Source organism: Salvelinus fontinalis, chromosome 24, assembly GCF_029448725.1.
Source record: "Salvelinus fontinalis isolate EN_2023a chromosome 24, ASM2944872v1, whole genome shotgun sequence".
Lineage (NCBI taxonomy): Eukaryota > Metazoa > Chordata > Actinopteri > Salmoniformes > Salmonidae > Salvelinus > Salvelinus fontinalis.
The window spans coordinates 34,394,153-34,420,054 of NC_074688.1; the positions used below are offsets into that span (position 1 = coordinate 34,394,153).

General features: G+C 45.2%; 1 protein-coding gene across 2 annotated transcripts in view; it reads right to left on the reverse strand.

Moving 5' to 3' along the window:
* Window positions 1-25,902, reverse strand: part of LOC129822344 (SPRY domain-containing SOCS box protein 4-like) — a 55,266-nt gene that overhangs the window by 5,102 nt on the left and 24,262 nt on the right. For both annotated transcript variants that reach the window (XM_055880564.1, XM_055880565.1), the window contains one exon: window positions 12,611-13,480. In XM_055880564.1, coding sequence (XP_055736539.1) covers window positions 12,611-13,319 — 709 coding nt within the window. In that variant the 5' untranslated portion in view covers window positions 13,320-13,480. The remainder of the gene's footprint in view (window positions 1-12,610; window positions 13,481-25,902) is intronic.

Below are 25,902 nucleotides of genomic sequence, written 5' to 3' on the forward strand. Positions count from 1 at the left end.
CACGGGGGCATTGTCATGCTAAAACAGGAAAGGGCCTTCCCCTAACTGTTGCCAAAGTTGGAAGCACAGAATCATCTAGAATGTCATTGTATGCGGTAGCATTAAGATTTCCCTTCACTGGAACTAAGGGGACTAGCCCGAACCATGAAAAACAGCCCCAGAGGATTATTCCAAACTTTAAAGTTGGCACTACGCATTGGGGTACGTAGCGATCTCCTGGCATTCGCCAAACCCAGATTCGCCCATCAAACTGCCAGACGGTGAAGCATGATTCATCACTCCAGAGAAAGCGTTTCCACTGCTCCAGAGTCCAATGGCGGCAAGCTTTACACCACTCCAGCCGATACTTGGTGATCTTAGGCTTGTATGCAGCTGCTCGGCCATGGAAACCCATTTCCTGAAGCTCCCGACGAACAGTTGTTGCTCAGACATTTCCGCTTCAAAATAACAGCACTTACAGTTGACTGGGGCAGCTCTAACAGGCCAGAAATTTAACGAACTGACTTGTTGGAAAGATGGCATCCTATGACGGTGCCACGTTGAAAGTCACTGAGCTCTTCAGTAAGACCATTCTACTGCCAATGTTAGACCTTGGAGATTGCATGACTGTGTGCTGGATTTTATACACCCGTCAGCAACGGGTTTGGCTGAACTACCCGAATCCACTAATTTGAAGGGGTGTCCACACACACGTATCTTGATCCTGCTGTCCCAATTTCTTCTCGCGCTCTCCCCATCTTTGTTTCGGATCAATCTCTCCCGCCATCTCTCGTTTCCTCTCAGACTCAGTCTTTGCGTGCAACCAGGAGAGATGCCAATTGACCAGCTGTCAGGATATTCAGTGTGGACTTGTTGATTCCAGACTCAGATCTTATCTAATCAATATGGAGAACTGTGCCAGTGGAGATGGATAACATCTCAAACTGTGCACCAGTTCCAATGACCACCTCATGATTGGGAGTGGGAGCGTGTGTGTGTCAGATGTAAAATATATAAAACGACTGACTTATTGTGGCAAGTAGTGTGTGTGTGTGTCACACAAATGTATAAAATGACCATCTTGTGACGTCAATGTATAAAATGAGCAGCTCATCCTGACAAGGAATGTCTGCGTGATTGATTTTTCCAGTAAGTAAGCATGGGAAAGTACGTACAACAGTGACTATGCAGAAGTGGAGCATCTCCGAGTAATTCACTGACCAATCCCCAAGAGCACATCACAGGGAGAGTGAGTGAGAGCACGCATCAGACAGACAGGACATCACAGGGGGAGAGAGAGAGAAAGAGCACATCACAGGGAGAGAGAAAAAGAACATCACAAGGAGAGTGAGAGAAATAACGAATGGAAACAGCAGTGAGGAAGAGAGTGAGAGCAAGAGAAAGGGCAAGCCTCAGCCTCTCTCAAATTGGAAATGTCAGTGTCCAAATTGAATCGCTGACTTCAGCTGAATCCAATTGCTCACTGAACTAACGGACACCAGTTGTCCGTTGGCGCTTTATTACCAGACAGAACCAAATGATCCAGTCCGTTTAGCCACTGATCCCCAGACAGAAGCAAATGATCCAGTCCGTTTAGCCACTGATCCCCAGACAGAAGCAAATGATCCAGTCCATTTAGCCACTGATCCCCAGGCAGAAGCAAATGATCCAGTCCATTTAGCCACTGATCCCCAGGCAGAAGCAAATGATCCAGTCCATTTAGCCACTGATCCCCAGACAGAAGCAAATGATCCAGTCCATTTAGCCACTGACCCCTGCAGTGTTCCTATACACTCGGGTCCTCAGCATAATAAAGCCTGCTATACCTCTGCAAGACATTGAGTACGGTTACATGCACACAACACCATTATTGTGGATAGTCAGATTAATATAATAGTTTAAAATGTTTACATACTTTGCAAGAATAACTATTTCCCTAATAATCCTGTTCATATGGACGCATCTGAAATCAGGCTACGTGATGGGACAGCAGTAAATCACCAATCAAAATAAATGTTCTACCACAGTGACAATGTTATTTTTGCGAAGCCTATTAGATTCAGAGTTCGTACATATAAAGTTTGTATCTGAAAACTATTTCTAAGATGCATGCTTTCAGTTTTTCCAAACTCACTTCACTCATGCATAAGAGGAAGGCTTGCACTACCCAGTGCTGGCACATGTGCAGATCAAATACACCACTGGAACTCTGATTAAGCAGTTTACGTGTCCTAATCATTCTAAAGATCGCAAAAACAAAACAATTGTTTAAAATCACTGTATGCTTACTTCGATTTTGACATTAAATCAATTCAGATAAGCAGAGTAAGGTGTTTGTGACTATTACCATTAGAGGTCGACCGATTAATCGGATGAATTAGGGACGATTTCAAGTTTTCATAACAAATCGTGAATCGGTAATTTTTTACGCTGATTTTTTTTTTTTTTTTTTTTTTTTACACCTTTATTTAACTAGGCAAGTCAGTTAAGAACACATTCTTATTTTCAATGACGGACTAGGAACAGTGGGTTAACTGCCTTGTTCAGGGGCAGAACGACAGAGTTTTACCTTGTCAGCTCAGGGATTCAATCTTGCAACCTTATGGTTAACTAGTCCAACGCTCTAACCACCTGCCTTACGAAGAGCCTGCCTGTTACGCGAATGCAGTAAGAAGCCAAGGTAAGTTGCTAGCTAGCATTAAACCTATCTTATAAAAAACAATCAATCATAATCACTAGTTATAACTACACATGGTTGATGATATTACTAGTTTATCTAGTGTGTCCTGTGTTGCATATAATCAATGCAGTGCGCATTTGCGAAAAAGGACTGTCGTTGCTCCAACGTGTACCTAACCATAAACATCAATGCCTTTCTTAAAATCAATACACAGAAGTATATATTTTTAAACCTGCATATTTAGCTAAAAGAAATCCAGGTTAGCAGGCAATATTAACCAGGTGAAATTGTGTCACTTCTCTTGCGTTCATTGCACGCAGAGTCAAGGTATATGCAACAGTTTGGGACGCCTGGCTCATTGCGAACTAATTTGCCAGAATTTTACATAATTATGACATAACATTGAAGGTTGTGCAATGTAACAGGAATATTTAGACTGATGGATGCCACCCGTTAGATAAAATACGTAACGGTTCCGTATTTCACTGAAAGAATTAATGTTTTGTTTTCGAGATGATAGTTTCCAGATTCGACCATATTAATGACCCAAGGCTCGTATTTCTGTGTGTCATTATGTTATAATTAAGTCTATGATTTGATAGAGCAGTCCGACTGAGCGAAGGTGGGCACCAGCAGGCTCGTAAGCATTCATTCAAACAGACATTTTGCGCGTTTTGCCAACAGCTCCGCTGTTTATGAATTCAAGCCTATCAACTCCCGAGATTAGGCTGGTGTAACCGATGTGAAATAGCTAGCTAGTTAGCGGGGTGCACGCTAATAGCCTTTCAAACGTCACTCGCTCTGAGACTTGGGGTAGTTGTTCCCCTTGCTCTACATGTGTAACGGATGTGAAATGGCTAGCTAGTTAGCGGTGGCGCGCGCTAATAGCCTTTCAATCGGTGACGTCACTTGCTCTGAGACCATGAAGTAGTGGTTCCCCTTGCTCTGCAAGGGCCGCAGCCTTTGTGGTGCGATGGGTAACGATGCTTCGTGGGTGACTGTTGTTGATGTGTGCAGAGGGTCCCTGGTTCGCGCCCGGGTCGGGGCGAGGGAACGGACTAAAGTTAAACTGTAACGCTGCTTCGAGGGTGGCTGTCGTTGATGTGTTCCTGGTTCGAGCCCAGGTAGCGGCGAGGAGAGGGATGGAAGCCATACTGTTACACTGGCAATAATAAAGTGCCTATAAGAACATCCAATAGTCAAAGGTATATGACATACAAATCGTATAGAGAGAAATAGTTCTATAATTCCTATAATAACTACAACCTAAAACTTCTTACCTGGGAATATTGAAGACTCATGTTAGAAGGAACCACCAGCTTTCATATGTTCTGAGCAAGGAATTTAAACGTTAGCTTTCTTACATGGCACATATTGCACTTTTACTTTCTTCTCCAACACTTTGTTTTTGCATTATTTAAACCAAATTGAACATGTTTCATTATTTATTTGAGGCTAAATTGATTTTATTGATGTATTATATTAAGTTAAAATAAGTGTTCATTCAGTATTGTTGTAATTGTTTTGTTGCCAACCTTATTTTGCTAGCTGACAACTTTACGTTTTTTTTTTCTTTTTAATTACCGTTTATATTTTTAGTTTTTCCATCACAACTTTTTTCCCTCATTCAACTTTTTCACTCCGACGCTTTATCTGGACATGGTTCGTCAGCACTTTCAACAGCCGAAGCTAAGTAGTAACATTAACATGATGTCTTCTAATTGCAGTCGCTGTACTCATAATATACAGGAGAACGATCGCCTTATGGCGAGGATAGCTGTGCTGCAAGCCCAGCTTCAGACGCAATCGTTAGGCAAGGGTAATTTCAGTGTAGGAAAGGATGAAACAGCATCTGTGCCACCAGTAAGTACAGATAGTAACGTTAGTATAAATCCCCCCCGCACAGTCCCCGCAGCCGGACAACTTTCTCATGGCTTCTGGAGGGAAATGCTGTAGGAATGCTCAACTGGTGTCGCTCATTCAGCCGACAGAAACTTTCAACCGGTTTTCCCCATTAAGTAGCGAGTCGGAGTCTGAGGCCGAGTCTTCTCTTGTCTCTACTCCTCCCGTTACAGGGTCTGAAACGCCGAAGGCTCCCACCATTAGCTCTGACAAATTGAAAACCCTAGTCATTGGCGACTCCATTACCCACAGTATTAGACTTAAAACGAATCACCCAGCGATCATACACTGTTTACCAGGGGGCAGGGCTACCGACATTAAGGCTAATCTGAAGATGGTGCTGGCTAAAGCTAAAACTGGCGAGTGTAGAGAGTATAGAGATATTGTTATCCACGTCGGCACCAACGATGTTAGGATGAAACAGTCAGAGGTCACCAAGCACAACATAGCTTCAGCGTGTAAATCAGCTAGAAAGATGTGTCGGCATCGAGTAATTGTCTCAGGCCCCCTCCCAGTTATGGGGAGTGACGAGCTCTACAGCAGAGTCTCACAACTCAATCGCTGATTGAAAACTGTTTTCTGCCCCTCCCAAAAGATAGAATTTGTAGATAATTGGCCCTCTTTCTGGGACTCACCCACAAACAGGACCAAGCCTGACCTGCTGAGGAGTGACGGACTCCATCCTAGCTGGAGGGGTGCTCTCATCTTATCTGCCAACATAGACAGGGCTCTAACTCCTCTAGCTCCACAATGAAATAGGGTGCAGGCCAGGCAGCAGGCTGTTAGCCAACCTGCCAGCTTAGTGGAGTCTGCCACTAGCATAGTCAGTGTAGTCAGCTCAGCCATCCCCATTGAAACTGTGTCTGTGCCTCGACCTAGGTTGGGCAAAACTAAACATGGCGGTGTTCGCCTTAGCAATCTCATTAGGATAAAGACCTCCTCCATTCCTGCCATTATTGAAAGAGATCGTGATACCTCATATCTCAAAATAGGGTTACTTAATGTTAGATCCCTCACTTCAAAGGCAGTTATATTATAGTCAATGAACTAATCACTGATCATAATCTTGATGTGATTGGCCTGACTGAAACATGGCTTAAGCCTGATGAATTTACTGTGTTAAATGAGGCCTCACCTCCTGGTTACACTAGTGACCATATCCCTCGTGCATCCCGCAAAGGCGGAGGTGTTGCTAACATTTACGATAGCAAATTCCAATTTACAAAAAAAAAAGACGTTTTCGTCTTTTGAGCTTCTAGTCATGAAATCTATGCAGCCTACTCAATCACTTTTTATAGCTACTGTTTACAGGCCTCCTGGGCCATATACAGCGTTCCTCTCTGAGTTCCCTGAATTCCTATCGGACCTTGTAGTCATAGCAGGTCATATTCTAATATTCATATGGAGAAGTCCACAGACCCACTCCAAAAGGCTTTCGGAGCCATCATCGACTCAGTGGGTTTTGTCCAACATGTTTCCGGACCTACTCACTGCCAGTCATACTCTGGACCTAGTTTTGTCCCATGGAATAAATGTTGTAGATCTTAATGTTTTTCCTCATAATCCTGGACTATCGGACCAACATTTTATTACGTTTGCAATCGCAACAAATAATCTGCTCAGACCCCAACCAAGGAGCATCAAAAGTCGTGCTATAAATTCTCAGACAACACAAAAATTCCTTGATTCCCTTCCAGACTCCTTCTGCCTACCCAAGGACGTCAGAGGACAAAAATCAGTTAACCACCTAACTGAGGAACTCAATTTAACCTTGCGCAATACCCTAGATGCAGTTGCACCCCTAAAAACGAAAAACATTTGTCATAAGAAACTAGCTCCCTGGTATACAGAAAATACCCGAGCTCTGAAGCAAGCTTCCAGAAAATTGGCACGGAAATGGTGCCACACCAAACTGGAAGTCTTCCGACTAGCTTGGAAAGACAGTACCGTGCAGTATCAAAGAGCCCTCACCGCTGCGCGATCATCCTGCTTTTCCAACTAAATTGAGGAAAATAAGAACAATCCAAAACATTTTTTTGATACTGTTGCAAAGCTAACTAAAAAGCAGCATTCCCCAAGAGAGGATGGCTTTCACTTCAGCAGTAATAAATTCATGAACTTCTTTGAGGAAAAGATCATGATCATTAGAAAGCAAATTACAGACTCCTCTTTAAATCTGCGTATTCCTCCAGGGCTTAGCTGTCCTGGATCTGCACAGCTCTGCCAGGGCCTGGGATCGGGAGAGACACTTAAGTGTTTTAGTACTATATCTCTTGACACAATGATGAAAATAATCATGGCCTCTAAACCTTCAAGCTGCATACTGGATCCTATTCCAACTACTGAAAGAGCTGCTTCATGTGCTTGGCCCTCCTATGTTGAACATAATAAACGGCTCTCTATCCACCGGATGTGTACCAAACTCACTAAAAGTGGCAGTAATAAAGCCTCTCTTGAAAAAGCCAAACCTTGACCCGGAAAATATAAAAAACTATCGGCCTATATCGAATCTTCCATTCCTCTCAAATTTTAGAAAAAGCTGTTGCGCAGCAACTCGCTGCCTTCCTGAAGACAAACAATGTATACGAAATGCTTCAGTCTGGTTTTAGACCCCATCATAGCACTGAGACTGCACTTGTGAAGGTGGTAAATGACCTTTTAATGGCGTCAGACCGAGGCTCTGTATCAGTCCTCGTGCTACTAGACCTTAGTGCTGCCTTTGACACCATCGATCACCACATTCTTTTGGAGAGACTGGAAACCCAAATTGGTCTACACGGACAAGTTCTGGCCTGGTTTAGATCTTACCTGTCGGAAAGATATCAGTTTGTCTCTGTGAATGGTCTGTCCTCTGACAAATCAACTGTACATTTCGGTGTTCCTCAAGGTTCCGTTTTAGGACCACTATTGTTTTCACTATATATTTTACCTCTTGGGGATGTTATTCGAAAACATAATGTTAACTTTCACTGCTATGCGGATGACACACAGCTGTACATTTCAATGAAACATGGTGAAGCCCCAAAATTGCCCTCGCTAGAAGCCTGTGTTTCAGACATAAGGAAGTGGATGGCTGAAAACTTTCTACTTTTAAACTCGGACAAAAAACAGAAATGCTTGTTCTAGGTCCCAAGAAACAAAGAGATCTTCTGTTAAATCTGACAATTAATCTTGATGGTTGTAAAGTCGTCTCAAATAAAACTGTGAAGGACCTCGGCGTTACTCTTGACCCTGATCTCTCTTTTGACGAACAAATCAAGACTGTTTCAAGGACAGCTTTTTTCCATCTACGTAACATTGCAAAAATCTGAAATTTTCTGTCCAAAAATGATGCAGAAAAATTAATCCATGCATTTGTTACTTTAGGTTAGACTACTGCAATGCTCTACTTTCCGGCTACCCGGATAAAGCACTAAATAAACTTCAGTTAGTGCTAAATACGGCTGCTAGAATCCTGACTAGAACCAAGAAATTTGATCATATTACTCCAGTGCTAGCTTCCCTACACTGGCTTCCTGTTAAGGCAAGGGCTGATTTCAAGGTTTTACTGTTAACCTATAAAGCGTTACATGGGCTTGCTCCTACCTATCTTTCCGAGTTGGTCCTGCCGTACATACCTACACGTACGCTACGGTCACAAGACGCAGGCCTCCTAATTGTCCCTAGAATTTCTAAGCAAACAGCTGGAGGCAGGGCTTTCTCCTATAGATCTCCATTTTTATGGAACGGTCTGCCTACCAATGTGAGAGACGCAGACTCGGTCTCAACCTTTAAGTCTTTACTGAAGACTTATCTCTTCAGTAGGTCATATGATTGAGTGTAGTCTGGCCCAGGAGTGTGATTGAGTGTAGTCTGGCCCAGGAGTGTGAAGGTGAACGGAAAGGCTCTGGAGCAACGAACCGCCCTTGCTGTCTCTGCCTGGCCGGCTCCCCTCTCTCCACTGGGCCTCTAACCCTATTACAGGGGCTGAGTCACTGGCTTACTGGTGCTCTTTCATGCCGTCCCTAGGAGGGGTGCGTCACTTGAGTGGGTTGAGTTACTGACTTGATCTTCCTGTCTGGGTTGGCGCCCCCCCTTGGTTTGTGCTGTGGTGGAGATCTTTCTGGGCTATACTCGGCCTTGTCTCAGGATTGTAAGTTGGTGGTTGAAGATATCCCTCTAGTGGTGCGGGGGCTGTGCTTTGGCAAAGTGGGTGGGGTTATATCCTTCCTGTTTGGCCCTGTCCGGGGGTATCATCCGATGGGGCCACAGTGTCTCCTGACCCCTCCTGTCTCAGCCTCCAGTATTTATGCTGCAGTAGTTTATGTGTCGGGGGGCTAGGGTCAGTTGGTTATATTTGGAGTACTACTCCTGTCTTATCCAGTGTCCTGTGTGAATTTAAGTATGCTCTCTCTAATTCTCTCCTTCGCTCTTTCTTTCTCTCTCGGAGAACCTGAGCCCTAGGACCATACGTCAGGACTACTGGGCATGATGACTCCTTGCTGTCCCCAGTCCACCTGGCCTTGCTGCTATTCCAGTTTCAACTGTTCTGCCTGCGGTTATGGAACCCCTACCTGTACCAGACCTGCTGTTTTCAACTCTTAATGATCGGCTATGAAAAGCCAACTGACATTTATTCCTGATTATTATTTGACCATGCTTGTCACTTATGAACATTTTGAACATCTTGGCCATGTTCTGTTATAATCTCCACCCGGCACAGCCAGAAGAGGACTGGCCAACCCTCATAGCCTGGTTCCTCGCTAGGTTTCTTCCTAGGTTTTGGCCTTTCTAGGGAGTTTTTCCTAGCCACCGTGCTTCTACACCTGCATTGCTTGCTGTTTGGGGTTTTAGGCTGGGTTTCTGTACAGCACTTCAAGATATTAGCTGATGTACGAAGGGCTATATAAAATAAACTTGATTTGATTGTCATTATTACAAATAAATAAATAGGCCAATTAAATCGGTATCTGTAGCTTTTTTGGGTCCTCCATTAATCGGTACCGGCGTTGAAAAATCATAATCGGTCTACCTCTAATTACCATACTCGGCCTGCTGACATAATCAGTTTAATATCGAATTATTAGTGTTCATGTAAACGTACTCACTGTCTGTGAATCTATTCTCCACACTATCAGGAGACTTACAGCAGAGTTTCATGGTTTAAAAACAAGAGGAGCCTCCATTCACAGCCAAGATGATCCAGTCCCAGCCAACACACCATCCCCAGCCTAAATCTCCCTCCCCAAGCCAGCACTTGCTGTACCTTCTCTCCCCATTCAGCTAAACGGTTTCTACGGCAACTCCCTTCCGTGATCAGAAGTGTAAATATTGAAGCAGGGATTTGAAGGTAAACGAAAGAGTGGGAGTGAGTGAGAAAGAGATATCGGGGGAGAGAGCGAGTAAAAGAGCCAGCATGAAATGGTGTGCATTTGTAACAGAGAAGAGCAGTGCTATTATAAAAAAAGCTAGCAGGACAGCCTGATCTCCACTCTCCTATTGTTTTCTATTTACAGGCTTTAGGGAGCAACAGAAACACTAAAGAAATCGATAAAGCTTCTATCAGTGTGAAAGTCGTGTGGAGAAGAAACTATGTGCTCGCTGAGAAAGACAGGATCAGAGAATTGCATTAACTGTGTTAAGGGACAATTTGAGAAAGTGATGGAAAAGTGGAGGAACAGCTCTCTCTTCATGCGGTTTTATTGCAAGAGAAAGAGAAGACTCCTTTACCACAGTGCGTCTAAAACAGAAACATGGAGAAGCTACCTTGGGGAATACGAGCCAATGCCTGGCATCTCAGAGTATGCATACTCATTTACTGTCTGCATCTTCCTGTGCGTGTGCCCCATTTCCAAAGCATAATTAAGCAATACGGCCAGAGGGGGTGTGGTAAGGCCTGTTCTCAGACACAAACCCCTGAGGTGCCTTATTACTATTAGAAACTGATTACTAAGATAAATAGAATTCATGCATCAGACCAGTGGTTTATTGTCTGATATACCTCCGGCTGAAGTGCTGTTTCAGCCATAACAGCATCCAGTACCCAAACTACCCAATTTATAATATACCATGCTTTCCTCTGGAGCATTCCTACAGAACAAATACATACTATTAACATCAGTGCAGAGAGCAGATGACACACACAGGATCCCTACATAATGAGGCTACAGAGTTGTGACAGAGCAGGGACATGGGGTGGACAGAGTTATTTTTCAGAAGCTGCTTCCATTAGCTTCTCTTCCATTATAAAACTACATTCCCTTAACTTTCCTCCATCTTCATTTAGCTTGGGAAAACACAGCAGAGGGGAGAGAGAGAGAAGGAGAAAGAGGGATATTGTGAGGGAAATTGAGAAAAAGGGTAGAGAGAAATAGAAGTGGGGAGAGTGAGACAACCCCATGCCCTATAATAAACCAACACTAAAACCCCCTCCTTTGTCCTCTTGAAAGTAAACAAGTTGATGAAGAATAGGGCTTGTGTTCCAATGGGCTATAGAATAATGCATTAATGTCACATGTTCCACACAAACAGCCCAGTGTGTTGGTCTTTGAGATAGAGACAAGAAAACCATGCAACAGAGGGTGACTGTATGGGGCACAACACACACCTTCCTTCGCAAGGCGAGACATTGAGCTCCGCGAAACACTGGGACTGCCTCTAGAATTACTCCACTCCTGGCTCCCTTCCGTGAACTCACACACAAACATCTGGCTTGCAGCCATGAAAATGTAGTTAATGTCTGACCGTCTAAGGGGGGGGGGGGGGGGGGGGGGTTGACAGAGAGCTTATGGGTAAGCTTACTATGGGTAAAGACATATTTTTATAGATCAGAGCCGAGAAACACACCAGCAGGCCCTCCCCCACTTTCTCTCCACAGTAGCAGAGGCAGTCACTCCACACAGAGCTGTATACAGTCAACCCAGGCAGTCTGAAGTATAAAACACTATCAGCTAGTCTCGCTGTATTGACATGCCACTGATTAGTGTACTGGAGGCTATAGATTGACAGAGACCAGTGGCCAACACTAGCGCCTGCTCCAACACAGCTGATGCTCCGCCTGCTCCAACACAGCTATTCTGAACTGATGTGCAGTGTGCTTCTCTGACACCTTCCTGGGTGTCGTAGTTTCACCCAGGTGGGTGCTACACATCGGTAGTGGAGTTGTTCTACCCATGGAGTCTGACTTCAGAGAGTACTACTGAGAAGCGCTGCATCAGCGACAGCAAGGGCTCCCTGATGAACGGTTCTGGACCAATCTGAAACCCCCTGGATGTGACACCCCTCCATTTCATCTCTGAACTGCCTCTACTCTAGCCATTAACTAACTACCCTGCCTGCCATGACAATCCATCTACTGTTTTACAAAATTGCATTTTTTTGTTTTGTTGTTGCTTAAAGTGCTTTGAAATTGTAATGAAAAGCGCTATAAGTTTAATTTATTATTATTAACCTTCATCACTTCATCTCACTCCCTCCCTCCCTTTCCCCCGTTCTCTTTTCTTCCTCCAGCTCTGTCCCTCCATCTTTACATCCCTCCCACTGGTCATATTCATGTGCTCGGCGCATGTCGATTCATCAGAGATCTCCCCTGGGCGAGAGGCTGCCTCAGCACTTCTAAAATAAGCCCCAGCTCCAAACACAATATAATTGTGCTGTTCAACATTTCCTACAGACGCCTCCCTCCCCTCATCTACACAGTAAACAATGAAAAGCGAGCGCTCCAACTTGGTTTTATATTCAGAGAGATGGGGAGAGTATGGGTGTATGAGTCACTGGGTTTTGACATTGCGCTTTATTGTTTTCTAAACAAGAGCCAGAGAGAAAGGAAAGTGAGCGCCATCAAGGCATAATGCAGCATTGACTTGTTGATATTATAGTTGCTTTGAGCTACAGTATTAGAGAATACATAGCCTTGTCGGAGTATGCTATGCTGACTGAGGTATGCAAAACCACAGCACAGACTACAGCAAACCCCACAATATAATGTAGACAGAACAAACAGAAGGCAAAACAGCCAGAGAGAGAGAGAGGGGGGATTCCCACTGTCAAGGCATAAGGACATTGACTTACGATCCAGTCCATTAACGTAGCGGATGGAGACCTCACAGTGTCCCCACACGGCGCTGACGATGGGGTACAGCCTCTTGCCCTTTAACCCTCTGAAGGCCACGCCCAGGTACTGGCCGTCCACCATGAAGCTGAGCGTGCCCTCGTCTATGTCCAGCACCACCAGCAGGGCATCCGGCAGAACAAACGACTCGTCTGCCTCCAGGAAACACGGGTATGTTGGTGCCGAGGTGGAGGCCGGCCGGTTCTTACTGTCGTGGTAGAGTCTGTTCCGGCCCAAGTCCCAACCCCACGACTCACAGTCAGAACCCACCAAGGCCGTGTAACCCACAGAGTGTAGAAGAGCGTCAGCCGTGCCCACCCCTACAACAGCGTGTGTTCCTCGTTGTCTCGCCGGCCAGTGGATCCGCCAGACATGGAGCCCCCGTGTGTAGCCCACCTGACCGCGGATGCAGTCGGTGCTCTGGGCCACCGGGTGGCGGTGGAAGGTCAGCTTGTCGTCCTCCTTGACAAAGACGTTGAGCGAGCGGTCTTCGGGGTTCCAGGCGTGGTGGAGCTGCAGGTCAGAGGTCGCAGGGGGCATGTCCAGAAGCAGGTCCAGACGAGGAGGCCGGCAGAAGTCTGGACCCCGCAGCTCACGGCGGACCGGCCGGTATGAAGGCTCACCCCGTGCGTCCACTGACTTGATGCTGCCTGAGATCTTCTGACCCATCGCTGCAGAGAGGGATGAGGGAGAGGGGGATGGAGGGCGGAGCGAGGGTGGTATGGGGCTTCCCGCCGTTACCTCATGGACGCTGTGGCCAGAAGAGCAGTCGTCCCAGGTTGAGAGACGCTCACAGAGACACTCAGTCCACTGTCAGAGGAAACTCGCAACTAGAGGAGAGACAAAGAGGAAAACATTACTTGACTGCATCATGACATATTCTCACTTTCCCAAACTCATGTTACACACAGAAGCTGTGCGAAGACAACAACAACAAATTGAAAGGCCCCTTTCCTCACCTACCGAAATGTAATTCTCAAACAGACAGGCTAATGCAGCTGCAAAAGGCTTTATTCACCCAAAATAAAAACACAGCGTGTCAAAAGAGTAGAGGGGGAGGGGAGGAAGACGCGAAAGAAAGATGTACCAGTCTGAAACAGCCTCCGGTTGCCCTGTGGTTCCTACCAGCCCTCTGGAAGAAGAGGGGGAACATCTGAGCAACAAAAAGGGAGGATGAACTCTTCTCCTCCACTAACATTACTCTTCTACCTCCTCAGTTAGCAGCCTCACACTCCAAGGGCACCACTGCTATAGATTGTGTCTATGTGTCAGTCAGTGTCAAACCAGACATGAACTTTCACAAACTACACACCAAACAAGAGGAGACTGCCCAACCACACCATAAACGTAGTCACTCAATCACACACTTACCAGATACTGAACAGAGAAGACAAAACATTGTATATCGAAACACACCATGACAAACGTGGGGTCACTCACATGCACACAATGAAAAGGCCTTTGTGTGTTCTTAAAAAGGAAGGATATTCTAGACTGAACACTAACATTCCTCTGGGTGGAGACTAAACAAGACCAAAATGATTTAAGAAATCATTCCACAAAGATGTCAAAACAGTCAGTTACCGTGCCACAGATGTTACATGACTATCTCTGGCACAGTCACCCTGCCACTACATTTCCCATAAACCCACTGACTTTCACCCGTTTCCCAGCTGTTCCAAAATGTCCTGTTTCAAATACTCCCTCCCTGTTTGAGGAAAGAGACCTACTCCACTTATAGAGAACAGAGAGAGAGAACACTTAACTGGCAACCTGCACCTCCCTGAGAGAGCTGAGCTGCTGCTGGGGCACAATGGAGGGAAGCGGTCACACTCAACCCAAACACCAGGGGGAGACAGAGGTGGTAAGGCAGAGGAGGCAAGCCAGGTCCAGATTTAATAACCACATAACACAAACAAACTACTGTCTGTGCGAAGCAATACACACGTGCCAGTGTGTTTCAAACCTCATTTGCATTGCACTGTCTCTATACAAATAAAAATGATGTCTTCTATTTACATTATATTTGTATTTATTGTGAAATTGTTAGACAATACTTGTTAGATATTACTGCACTGTTGGCACCAGAAACACAAGCATTTCGCCACATCCGCAATAACATCTGCTAAACACGTGTATGTGACCAATAAAATGTGATTTGATTTTGATTACATATTCATTCATTTATAAGTCCATAAATGACTCATGGTGCCATTTGTGCTGGAATCAAGTGTCCTATTTACCACAACGCATAACGCAATGAGGTCCACAGACTCACTGATCACACTGTCTGTGTTGTATGACAAGCAGACACTTGCTGACGGAGATAGTGCTAAAGACGGGTTAAGTGGTTTGTCTCGTCTGAGGGAAGCTACTCGTCATCTTATGACCCCTGGGGGGAGAAACATCAAGGCAGACAATTAGATGACAAACATTGAATGGAAAGGGAGTGACATTCTCTCCTGCTGATCTCAACTTCATTACCAAGATGTCTGCAGTCACATGTCAATAGCATTAGCAACGCGCGTGCACACACTTCTGAGCCTATGTGCTGTTGGTGTGTGTCGGTCTCTCCATCCAGTGAGTGAAGTAATGTCTCTCTGTATGTGTGTTGTGAGTGTTCTCTTGACCCCTGTGGCCAGTGTGTTAAGGCACACACACCAAACCATCTGGTGTTTATACTAATCTGGGCCTCTGTCCTCTTCAATATAGTTTGAGCTGTGGAGGATATGAGATGGGTGCAAGGCAGATGGGTGTAACCCACTGCAACAAAATGTCAATCTGCCGCTCATTTGCCGTTCGTTCAACATTAGTTCTAGGGACCACCCACCGGTGGGCGTCTGACTGCCAGCATTTTCGTGCGATTCTACATGTAGAAATCGGTTTATAAATTACAGCTGGCACTCTGAACAGAGGTGCTAAGTCTGCAAGACGGCGCCGCAGAACAAGGCTGACGTTTTACGTATTCCTAATCAATTGTGTTTTTTGCGTTGTTTGTAACTTATTGTTTTACTTATTTTGTACATAATGTTGCTGCTACCGTCTCTTATGACCGAAAATAACTTCTGGACATCCAAACTGCGATTATTCACCAAGGACTGGCATAGTCCGACGAGCACCACGACGTCAATGATATACAGCTTTCCTGGGAACAGGCACAGATCCCGTCATTTGCGTGAAGAGGCGGAGAAAAAGGGGCCAGAGGTCGGGCTGCCTTCTGAGAATTTGTAGGCGATCGAATAAACCCCCACTTTCTTCCATTCTGCTAGCAAACGTGATATCTTTGGAAAATAAAATCGATGACCTACACGGAAGATTATCCTACCAACGGGACATTCGAAACTAATAACTTATGCTTCACGAAGTCCTGGCTGAACGACGACAATATCAACATACAGCTGGCTGGTTATACGCTGTATCGGCAGGACAGAACAGAAGTGTCTGGTAAGACAAGGGGCAGCAGACTATGTATTTTTGAAAATAACAGCTGGTGCACGATATCTAAGAAAGTCTCAAGGTTTTGCTCGCCTGAGGTAGAGTATCACATGATAAGCTGTAGACCACACTATCTACATAGAGAGTTTATCCGCATTTTTCGTAGCTGTCTACATACCACTACAGAATGATGCTGACCGCACTGAATGAGCTGTATTCCACTATAAGCCAACAAGAAAACGCTCACCCAGAGGCGGCGCTCTTAGTAGCCGAGGACTTTAATACAGGGAAACATAAATCTATCTTACCAAATTTTAGCATGTTAACTTCTCTAGGATAGGGGGCAGCATTTAGTGTCCTGTTAGATAGAAGCGCGTGATCAGAAAGCTGGCTATAGTTGGTTTTAATCCTGTATTTTACACAGATCATCCCGTCTTCAATTTGATCGATTATTAACGTTAAAAAATACCTAAAGTTGTATTACAAAAGTAGTTTGACATTATTTGGCAAAGTTTACAGGTAACCTTTGATATATTTTGTAGTCACGTTTGAGCAATTTGGAAGCAGTGTTTTTCTGGATCAAACGCGCCAAATAAATTGACATTTTGGATATATATCGACGGAATTAATCGAACAAAAAGGACCATTTGTGATGTTTATGGGACATATTGGAGTGCCAACAACAGAAGCTCGTCAAAGGTAAGGCATGAATTATATTTTCCATTTCTGCGTTGTGTCACGCCTGCAGGGTTGAAATATGCTTATCTGTCTTTGTTTACTATTGTGCTATCCTCAGATAATAGCATTGTTTGCTTTCGCCGAAAAGCCTATTTGAATTCTGACATGTTGGCTGGATTTGCAACCAGTGTAGCTTTAATTTGTTAACTTTCATGCGTGATTTAATGAAAGTTAGATTTTTATAGTAATATATTTGAATTTGGCGCTCTGCATTTTCTCTGGCTTTTTGCCAAGTGAGACAGTAGCGTCCCGCCTAAACTCTGATTTTTGGATATAAATATGAACTTTACCGAACAAAACATACATGTATTGTGTAACATGACGTCCTATGTGTGTCATCCGATGAAGATCCAAGGTTAGTGATTCATTTTATCTCTATTTCTGCTTTTTGTTACCCCTCTCTTTGGCTGGGAAAATGCCTGTGTTTTTCTGTGGCTATGTACTGACCTAACAATTGTTTGGTGTGCTTTCGCCATAGATCCTTTTTGAAATCAGACATGTTGGCTGGATTCACAACAAGTGTAGCTTTAATTTGGTGTCTTTCATGTGTGATTTCATGAAATTTTGATTTTTATAGTAATATATTTTAATTTGGCGCTCTGCATTTTTACTGGCTTTTGGCCAAGTGGGACGTTAGTGTCCAAGAAAAGTTAAGATGTGCAACTAAAGATTATTTTTTTATTTCCCCACTGGACCACCTTTACTCCACACACAGAGACGCATTCAGCTCCCTCATCCCCCATTTGGCAAATCTGACCATAAATTTATCCTGATTCTGACATACAAGCAAAACAATTAAAAGCAGGAAGCACCAGTGACTCGATCAATAAAAAAAGTGATCAGATGAAAAGCTACAGGTCTGTTTTGCTAGCACAGACTGGAATATGTCCCAGGATTCCTTTGATGGCATTGAAGAGTACACCACATCAGTCATTTGCTTCATTAATAAGTGCATCGATGATGTCGTTCCCACAGAGACCGTGCGTACATACTAGAGGTCGACCGATTAATCGGAATGGCAGATTAATTAGGGCCGATTTCAAGTTTTCATAATCGGAAATCGGTATTTTTGATCGCAGATTTTCCGATTATTATTATTAATTTTTTGTACCTTTATTTAACTAGGCAAGTCAGTTAAGAACACATTCTTATTTTCAATGACGGCCTAGGAACGGTTGGTTAACTGCCTTGCCCAGTGACACAAGACTATCAGACGAGCTGAACTACTTCTATGCTCGCTTCGAGGCAAATAACACTGAAAGTGCATGAGAGCACCAGCTGTTCCAGAAGACTATGTGATCACACTCTCTGCAGCCGATGTGAGTAAGACCTGTAAACAGGTCAACATTCACAAGGCCGCAGGGCCAGACGGATTACCAGGATGTGTACTGCGAGCATGCGCTGACCAACTGGCAAGCATCTTCACTGACATTTTCAACCTCTCCCTGTCCAAGTCTATAATACCAACATGTTTTAAGGATACCACCATGCCCAAGAACACTAATGTAACTTGCCTAAATGACTACCGACCCGTAGCACTCACGTCTGTAGCCATGAAGTGCTTTAAAAGGCTGGTCATGGCTCACATCACCATTATCCCAGAAACCCTAGACCCACTCCAATTTACATACCGCCCTAACAGATCATGCAATCTCTATTGCACTCCACACTGCCCTTTCCCACCTAGACAAATGGAACCCCTATATGAGAATGCTATTAATTGACTACTGCTCAGCAGTCAACACCATAGTGCCGTCAAAGCTCATCACTAAGCTAAGGACTCTGGGACTAAACGCCTCCCTCTGCAACTGGATCCTGGCCACCCCCAGGTGATAAGGGTAGGTAACAACACATCCACCACGCTGATCCTCCCAGGGATCCTCACAGGAGCGTGCTCAGTCCCCTCCTGTACTCCCTGTTCACTCACCGACAACGATGAGACTGACCTCCTCCCTATAGGTTGAGACCTGGCTGCGTGGTGCGAGGACAACAACCTCTCCATCAACATGATCAAGACAAAGGAGATGATTGTGGACTACAGGAAAAAGAGGACCGAGCACGCCACCATTCTCATCGACGTGGCTGTAGTGGAGCTGGTTGAGAGCTTCAAGTTCCTTGGTGTCCACATCACCAACTAACTAACTAACTAACATGGTCCAAGCACACCAAAACAGTTGTGAAGCAGGCACAACAAAACCGATTCTCCCCTCAGGAGAATGAAAAGATTTGGCATAGGTCCTCAGATCCTCAAAAAGGTTATACAGCTGCACCGTCGAGAGCATCCTGACTGGTTGCATCAATGCCTGGTATGGCAACTGCTCTGCCTCCGACCATAAGGCACTACAGAGGGTAGTGCGTACGGCCCAGTACATCACCAGGGACAATCTTCCTGCCATCCAGGACCTCTATACCAGGCAGTGTCAGAGGAAGGCCCTAAAAATTGTCAAAGACTCCAGCCACCCTAGTCATAGACTGTTACCGTATGGCAAGCGGTACCGGAGTGCCAAGTCTAGGTCCAAGAGGCTTCTAAAACAGCTTCTACCCCCAAGCCATAAGACTCCTGAACATCTAATCAAATGGCTACCCAGACTATTTGCATTGTACCCCCCCCCCCCCTTTTAACACAGCTGCTACTCTTATCATCTATGCATAGTCACTTTAATAACTCTACCTACATGTACATATTACTTAACGTTCTCAAGGTAAATTGACTATTTCTCAGGTCCAGATCGTAGAAAATGGATATAATTTACAGATTAGGATAGAAAACACTCCAAAGTTTCCAAAACTGTCAAAATGTGTGAGTATAACAAAACTGATTCTGCAGGCGAAAACCTGAGAAAAATGTAACCCGGGAGTGATTTAAAAAAAATGATTATTATTATTTTATCTGTTTTTCCTGGCCCGTCTTTCTTCCATTTAAAGGGGTATCAACCAGATTCCTTTTCCAATGGCTTCCTCAGGCTGTAGACATAGTTTCAGGCTTTTATTTTGAAAAATGAGCGAGATTTTTCAAAACTAGTCAGGTGTCCTCTGATTAGTTCCTGCGCGTGAGAGGGTAGCTCTCCATTTTCTTTCTTATTGAATAGGTTACGGTCCGGTTGAAATATTATCGATTATGTTTGTTATAAACAACCTGAGGAATGATTATAAAACACATTTGACATGTTTCTACGACCATTGTGGATACTTTTTGGAATTTGTCGAACGGAACGAGGCTTTAGTTTTCTGAACATAACGCGCAACCTAAATGGCGTTTTTTGTTATAAAAGTAACATTTATCGAACAAAAATAACATTTGTGTAACTTGGAGTCTCGTGAGTGCAAACATCTAAATATTATCAAAGGTAAGCGATTAATTGTATTGCTTTTCTGACTTTCGTGACCATGCTAATTTAGGGCTAGCTGTTCTAGCATTGATTGATACTGACAAATGCTTGGATTTCTTTCTCTGTAAAGCATATTTTAAAAATCTGACACGATAGGTGGATTAACAACAAGCTAAGCTGTGTTTTGGTATATTTTACTTGTGATTGCATGATTAGAAATATTTTTTGTAATATTTTGCGCCCTGCAATTCAGCGGTTGTTTAGGAAAATGATCCCGCTAAAGGGATCCGTAGCGCAGAGAAGTTAATTACTTGTTACTTTTATTTCTTACTTTTTTTTTTACGGCATTGTTGGTTAGGGGCTCGTAAGTAAGCATTTCACTGTAAAGTCTACACCTGTTGTATTTGTCGCATGTGACTAATAACATTTGATTTAATTTGAAGTGTCCATGCCTTAAGGGAGGAAATCTGGAGTGATGAACAGAGGCGAGAGGAAAGGAGGGAGATGACAGGAAGGGGGAAGAGATGGGTACAGGAGGCAGGGATGACGAGCAAAGTCGAGAAATCCGAGGAATAGGAACAGCGCTAGTTATTCTGGTACACCTCTCCTCTGTTAGTATAGGTGAGAAGAGCTGGCATGTAGGCCACCACTAACTGGCTGGCGTTGGCAGTGTCGTTGTTAGCATAGTAAATACAGAGACTGGCCGGACAATACAAGGCCACACAGAGACTCATACATGCCTTGCAGGCGCATTATAGCAGACAAGATCAAACAAGTGACAGCAGCTTTGAACCTACACATGCACAGACATGCAGTTTTCCACATGCACACAATCTGAATTATAGAGCTAATAAATAGCATATTATCTGATTCTAAGTGGATTTTAAAACTGTGCATGTCTTTGCTAGCAACCCTTTGTTCCCATACATCCTATCATCTGTCCCCTTAGTGCGCCTTTCTCTCAGCCACGTGCTATCCCTTGGCGCCAAGATTGTTGTGCCTCCCTCCCTCCCGTTCCTCCCCTCCATCTCATGTGCTTTGTGGAGCAGCAGATGTCCGTCACACAGTCCTAACTCAGAGTAAATCGTTTCCCATTGCATTGTTGTCAGTGTTGTGGGCCATTGGCTGGCCGGGGATCAATACAACTTCACTGGAGCAAATCTTCTCTAGAACTGACTATTGCGCAGAGGGGGAAACACCACAGTGATATGTGGGCGTATTGGAAGATGAGGGGTTACACTTATTCATGTGAGATTCTGAGGATAACTCCAATGTCACACAAAAGGTGGGCAGAGTTTGAGCTATTTCAGTGATCCAGTCCATCTGAGCCAGGACTAGCGGACACGCACACACACACCGAGGTGTGAACGAACTGCGTTAGTGATAGGGTGAGCACATCACTAGTCGTACACACTCGACCTAACACAAATATCACTTGCTTTAACAGTAACTTAAAAATACAACACTGAAGGATTTACTGTGAGACTGACTAATACTCCACTACCATAGTGCAAGTATGACAACAAACCACAAGATACTGTTACAGTGAGAGCCACGGTGAAATCCAATACTTCAAGACAGAGCATGACATCCTGATGATGAGTGTGCTTTACTGCCTACTGTTAAAAAAGCAGAGCACATCATCTCACAGGACAGAAAAGACAGTGACTCTCCTACTCTCCAGACTTGTGTAACCACAAACCTACAGGAAATGGCTTCTCTTGCTCTTTGTCTGCCAAACAGCTGTGGAATGCTAGAGTACCACACAGCTCCCTTCATTTTATATTTCCCATACTGAGTCCCTATAACATGCTAGCACAACCTTGCTTGAACACAACTGTGCCACACACAGAGAGCTAGAGACAAAGCGAGACAGAGAAAGACAAAGAGAGCAAGCGAGCGAGAGCAAGCGCCAACATGGAGAAAGAAACAGAATGAGAGGAACTTCTTAACATGCGATGCGATATCCAAGGTCAAGCTGGTGTCAGCAATTAGATTTCTCACGACTCAAGGCAATGTGTACGCAAACACTAGAGGAGAGAGGAAATCTTAAAAGCCTTGTCCAACTGTGGCCAGAATAGTGGATTGAGAGAGAAATACAGAAAGCGAGAAATAGAATAGAAAGACCGTGTGTATGTCAGTAGGTTCCCAGCTACGACAGGAAAACAGTCTTGCCTCAGTCAGTTCCCAGCTACGACAGGAAAACACAGTCTTGCCTCAGTCAGTTCCCAGCTACGACAGGAAAACACAGTCTTGCCTCAGTCAGTTCCCAGCTACGACAGGAAAACACAGTCATGCCTCAGTCAGTTCCCAGCTACGACAGGAAAACACAGTCTTGCCTCAGTCAGTTCCCAGCTACGACAGGAAAACACAGTCTTGCCTCAGTCAGTTCCCAGCTACGACAGGAAAACACAGTCTTGCCTCAGTCAGTTCCCAGCTACGACAGGAAAACACAGTCTTGCCTCAGTCAGTTCCCAGCTACGACAGGAAAACACAGTCTTGCCTCAGTCAGTTCCCAGCTACGACAGGAAAACACAGTCTTGCCTCAGTCAGTTCCCAGCTACGACAGGAAAACACAGTCTTGCCTCAGTCAGTTCCCAGCTACGACAGGAAAACACAGTCTTGCCTCAGTCAGTTCCCAGCTACGACAGGAAAACACAGTCATGCCTCAGTCAGTTCCCAGCTACGACAGGAAAACACAGTCTTGCCTCAGTCAGTTCCCAGCTACGACAGGAAAACACAGTCATGCCTCAGTCAGTTCCCAGCTACGACAGGAAAACACAGTCATGCCTCAGTCAGTTCCCAGCTACGACAGGAAAACACAGTCTTGCCTCAGTCAGTTCCCAGCTACGACAGGAAAACACAGTCTTGCCTCAGTCAGTTCCCAGCTACGACAGGAAAACACAGTCTTGCCTCAGTCAGTTCCCAGCTACGACAGGAAAACACAGTCATGCCTCAGTCAGTTCCCAGCTACGACAGGAAAACACAGTCTTGCCTCAGTCAGTTCCCAGCTACGACAGGAAAACACAGTCATGCCTCAGTCAGTTCCCAGCTACGACAGGAAAACACAGTCATGCCTCAGTCAGTTCCCAGCTACGACAGGAAAACACAGTCTTGCCTCAGTCAGTTCCCAGCTACGACAGGAAAACACAGTCTTGCCTCAGTCAGTTCCCAGCTACGACAGGAAAACACAGTCTTGCCTCAGTCAGTTCCCAGCTACGACAGGAAAACACAGTCTTGCCTCAGTCAGTTCCCAGCTACGACAGGAAAACACAGTCTTGCCTCAGTCAGTTCCCAGCTACGACAGGAAAACACAGTCTTGCCTCAGTCAGTTCCCAGCTACGACAGGAAAACACAGTCATGCCTCAGTCAGTTCCCAGCTACGACAGGAAAACACAGTCTTGCCTCAGTCAGTTCCCAGCTACGACAGGAAAACACAGTCTTGCCTCAGTCAGTTCCCAGCTACGACAGGAAAACACAGTCTTGCCTCAGTCAGTTCCCAGCTACGACAGGAAAACACAGTCTTGCCTCAGTCAGTTCCCAGCTACGACAGGAAAACACAGTCTTGCCTCAGTCAGTTCCCAGCTACGACAGGAAAACACAGTCTTGCCTCAGTCAGTTCCCAGCTACGACAGGAAAACACAGTCTTGCCTCAGTCAGTTCCCAGCTACGACAGGAAAACACAGTCTTGCCTCAGTCAGTTCCCAGCTACGACAGGAAAACAGCCACTGGAAGGCGAAAGGGGGGAATGAACGAGGGAGGTGGCTAAGCATAAGGCCACAGAAAGTCTTTCCCAACTATTAGAAAACAACCCAGTCTCTCTTTCGCTCTGTGCTTCAAGTGGAGTGATGGAACAAAGCAAAAGAGCCGGAAAGAGAACAAAGACTGGTAAACAGTCCCTCACTGACTAAGTGACTGAAGCAATAGGCTAGTCCTGAGGACGATCGACAAATGAAAAGTGAATAGGGAGTAGAGAATCAGAGCGGTTGTTGTTTTTGGATAAAGGTTCTGTGGACATGCCACTGACCAAACCTTCCAGAACTCAGAGCTGAAAACCACCCTGGCTGGACTGTACTTTGCTGGTTGCTGCAGAGGCAGCCTCATCATGAGTGAGGGAAAGAGAGAATGCTCTGTAGTGTTCCTCCAGTAGGAGACTGAATAGAGGGGAACGAAGGGAGACAGAGGGAGGGCTCAATGATGGTGGGAGAGCTGTATCACATTACTCCTCTCACACAGACACATAACCTTACAAGTATGGAGAGAACATGACATACTTGTTCATGTCAACAACATTTCAGCCCTCTCCCGCCTAACCTTCTCACTGTTCAGCTTTGCAACCATGCCCGCCTCTTCTCTACCCTTCTCAGTGCCTATCCATCCCCCTTTCCCTCATGTTCTCCCCTGAGAGACAAGAAAGTCTTCCCACCATATCTGCTCTTACCCACACTTCAGTGGCATTCCTCTCACCATGCCCTTTCCTCAATCTGGAGTGGCTTAAATCACACAAACTGTAGAGTCCAGTCAAGTCTCTATACCACACACACAGAGACAGAGAGTCTATGACCATCTGCTAATACATTGGAATGCATTCTGTATAAAAAGCGTTTGCGTATGAGAGCGCACATAGGACACTATTACCTGATGTTTCTGCTTTGTTTTGACGTAGGCGCCTGTTGAGTGACAGCAGCGCTGTGTGTGTGTGTGTGTGTGTGTGTGTGTGTGTGTGTGTGTGTGTGTGTGTGTGTGTGTGTGTGTGTGTGTGTGTGTGTGTGTGTATGACCTCTGTGTGAGACAAAAGACCTCCCCTCGTCTGAGCAGAGCAGGACAGCACCGAGCACAGTCTGGAAACCCTTTCAACCCCACTACCACTGTTTTTACATTCCAGTCAATTTCAACCCTCACCACACAACATTGCCAAAATACACAGTTAACTAGCTAGCTACAACCTTTGCTTCACAACTGTCAAAAGCACAGTCCCTTACAGAGAAGGCAGCATGATTCACTGAAATTATGAGAGAGCGGGAGAGAAATTTGGAGGTGGAGTGAGACAAGAGAAGTTTTACTACTGGAGGTTCCATTCACTCCATCACCAGGAAGCGAGTAGAAAAGGCAATCATGCGAGAGATCAGAGAGTAAGGAGAGGGGAAAAGGATGGCTAAAGACGAGGAAGGCAGAGTGGGGGAGAGGGGAAAGGGATGGCTAAAGACGAGGAAGGCAGAGTGGGGGAGAGGGGAAAGGGATGGCTAAAGACGAGGAAGGCAGAGTGGGGGAGAGGGGAAAGGGATGGCTAAAGACGAGGAAGGCAGAGTGGGGGAGAGGGGAAAGGGATGGCTAAAGACGAGGAAGGCAGAGTGGGGGAGAGGGGAAAAGGATGGCTAAAGACGAGGAAGGCAGAGTGGGGGAGAGGGGAAAGGGATGGCTAAAGACGAGGAAGGCAGAGTGGGGGAGAGGGGAAAGGGATGGCTAAAGACGAGGAAGGCAGAGTGGGGGAGAGGGGAAAAGGATGGCTAAAGACGAGGAAGGCAGAGTGGGGGAGAGGGGAAAAGGTTGGGAGATGAAAGAGAAAGCAGTCAAAGAGCAACAGACGAAGAGAAGGAGGACTGGTAGAAACAGATTACAGATCAGGCTGTGTGCGTGCACATACTACATAAAAAAGTTTGGGGAAAAACTTGCAGGATGCTAGCTATAAAAGATTTTCTCCTTCACAACACCGCATCACAAACAGACCTCTTGAAAGAGTAGTGCTACTT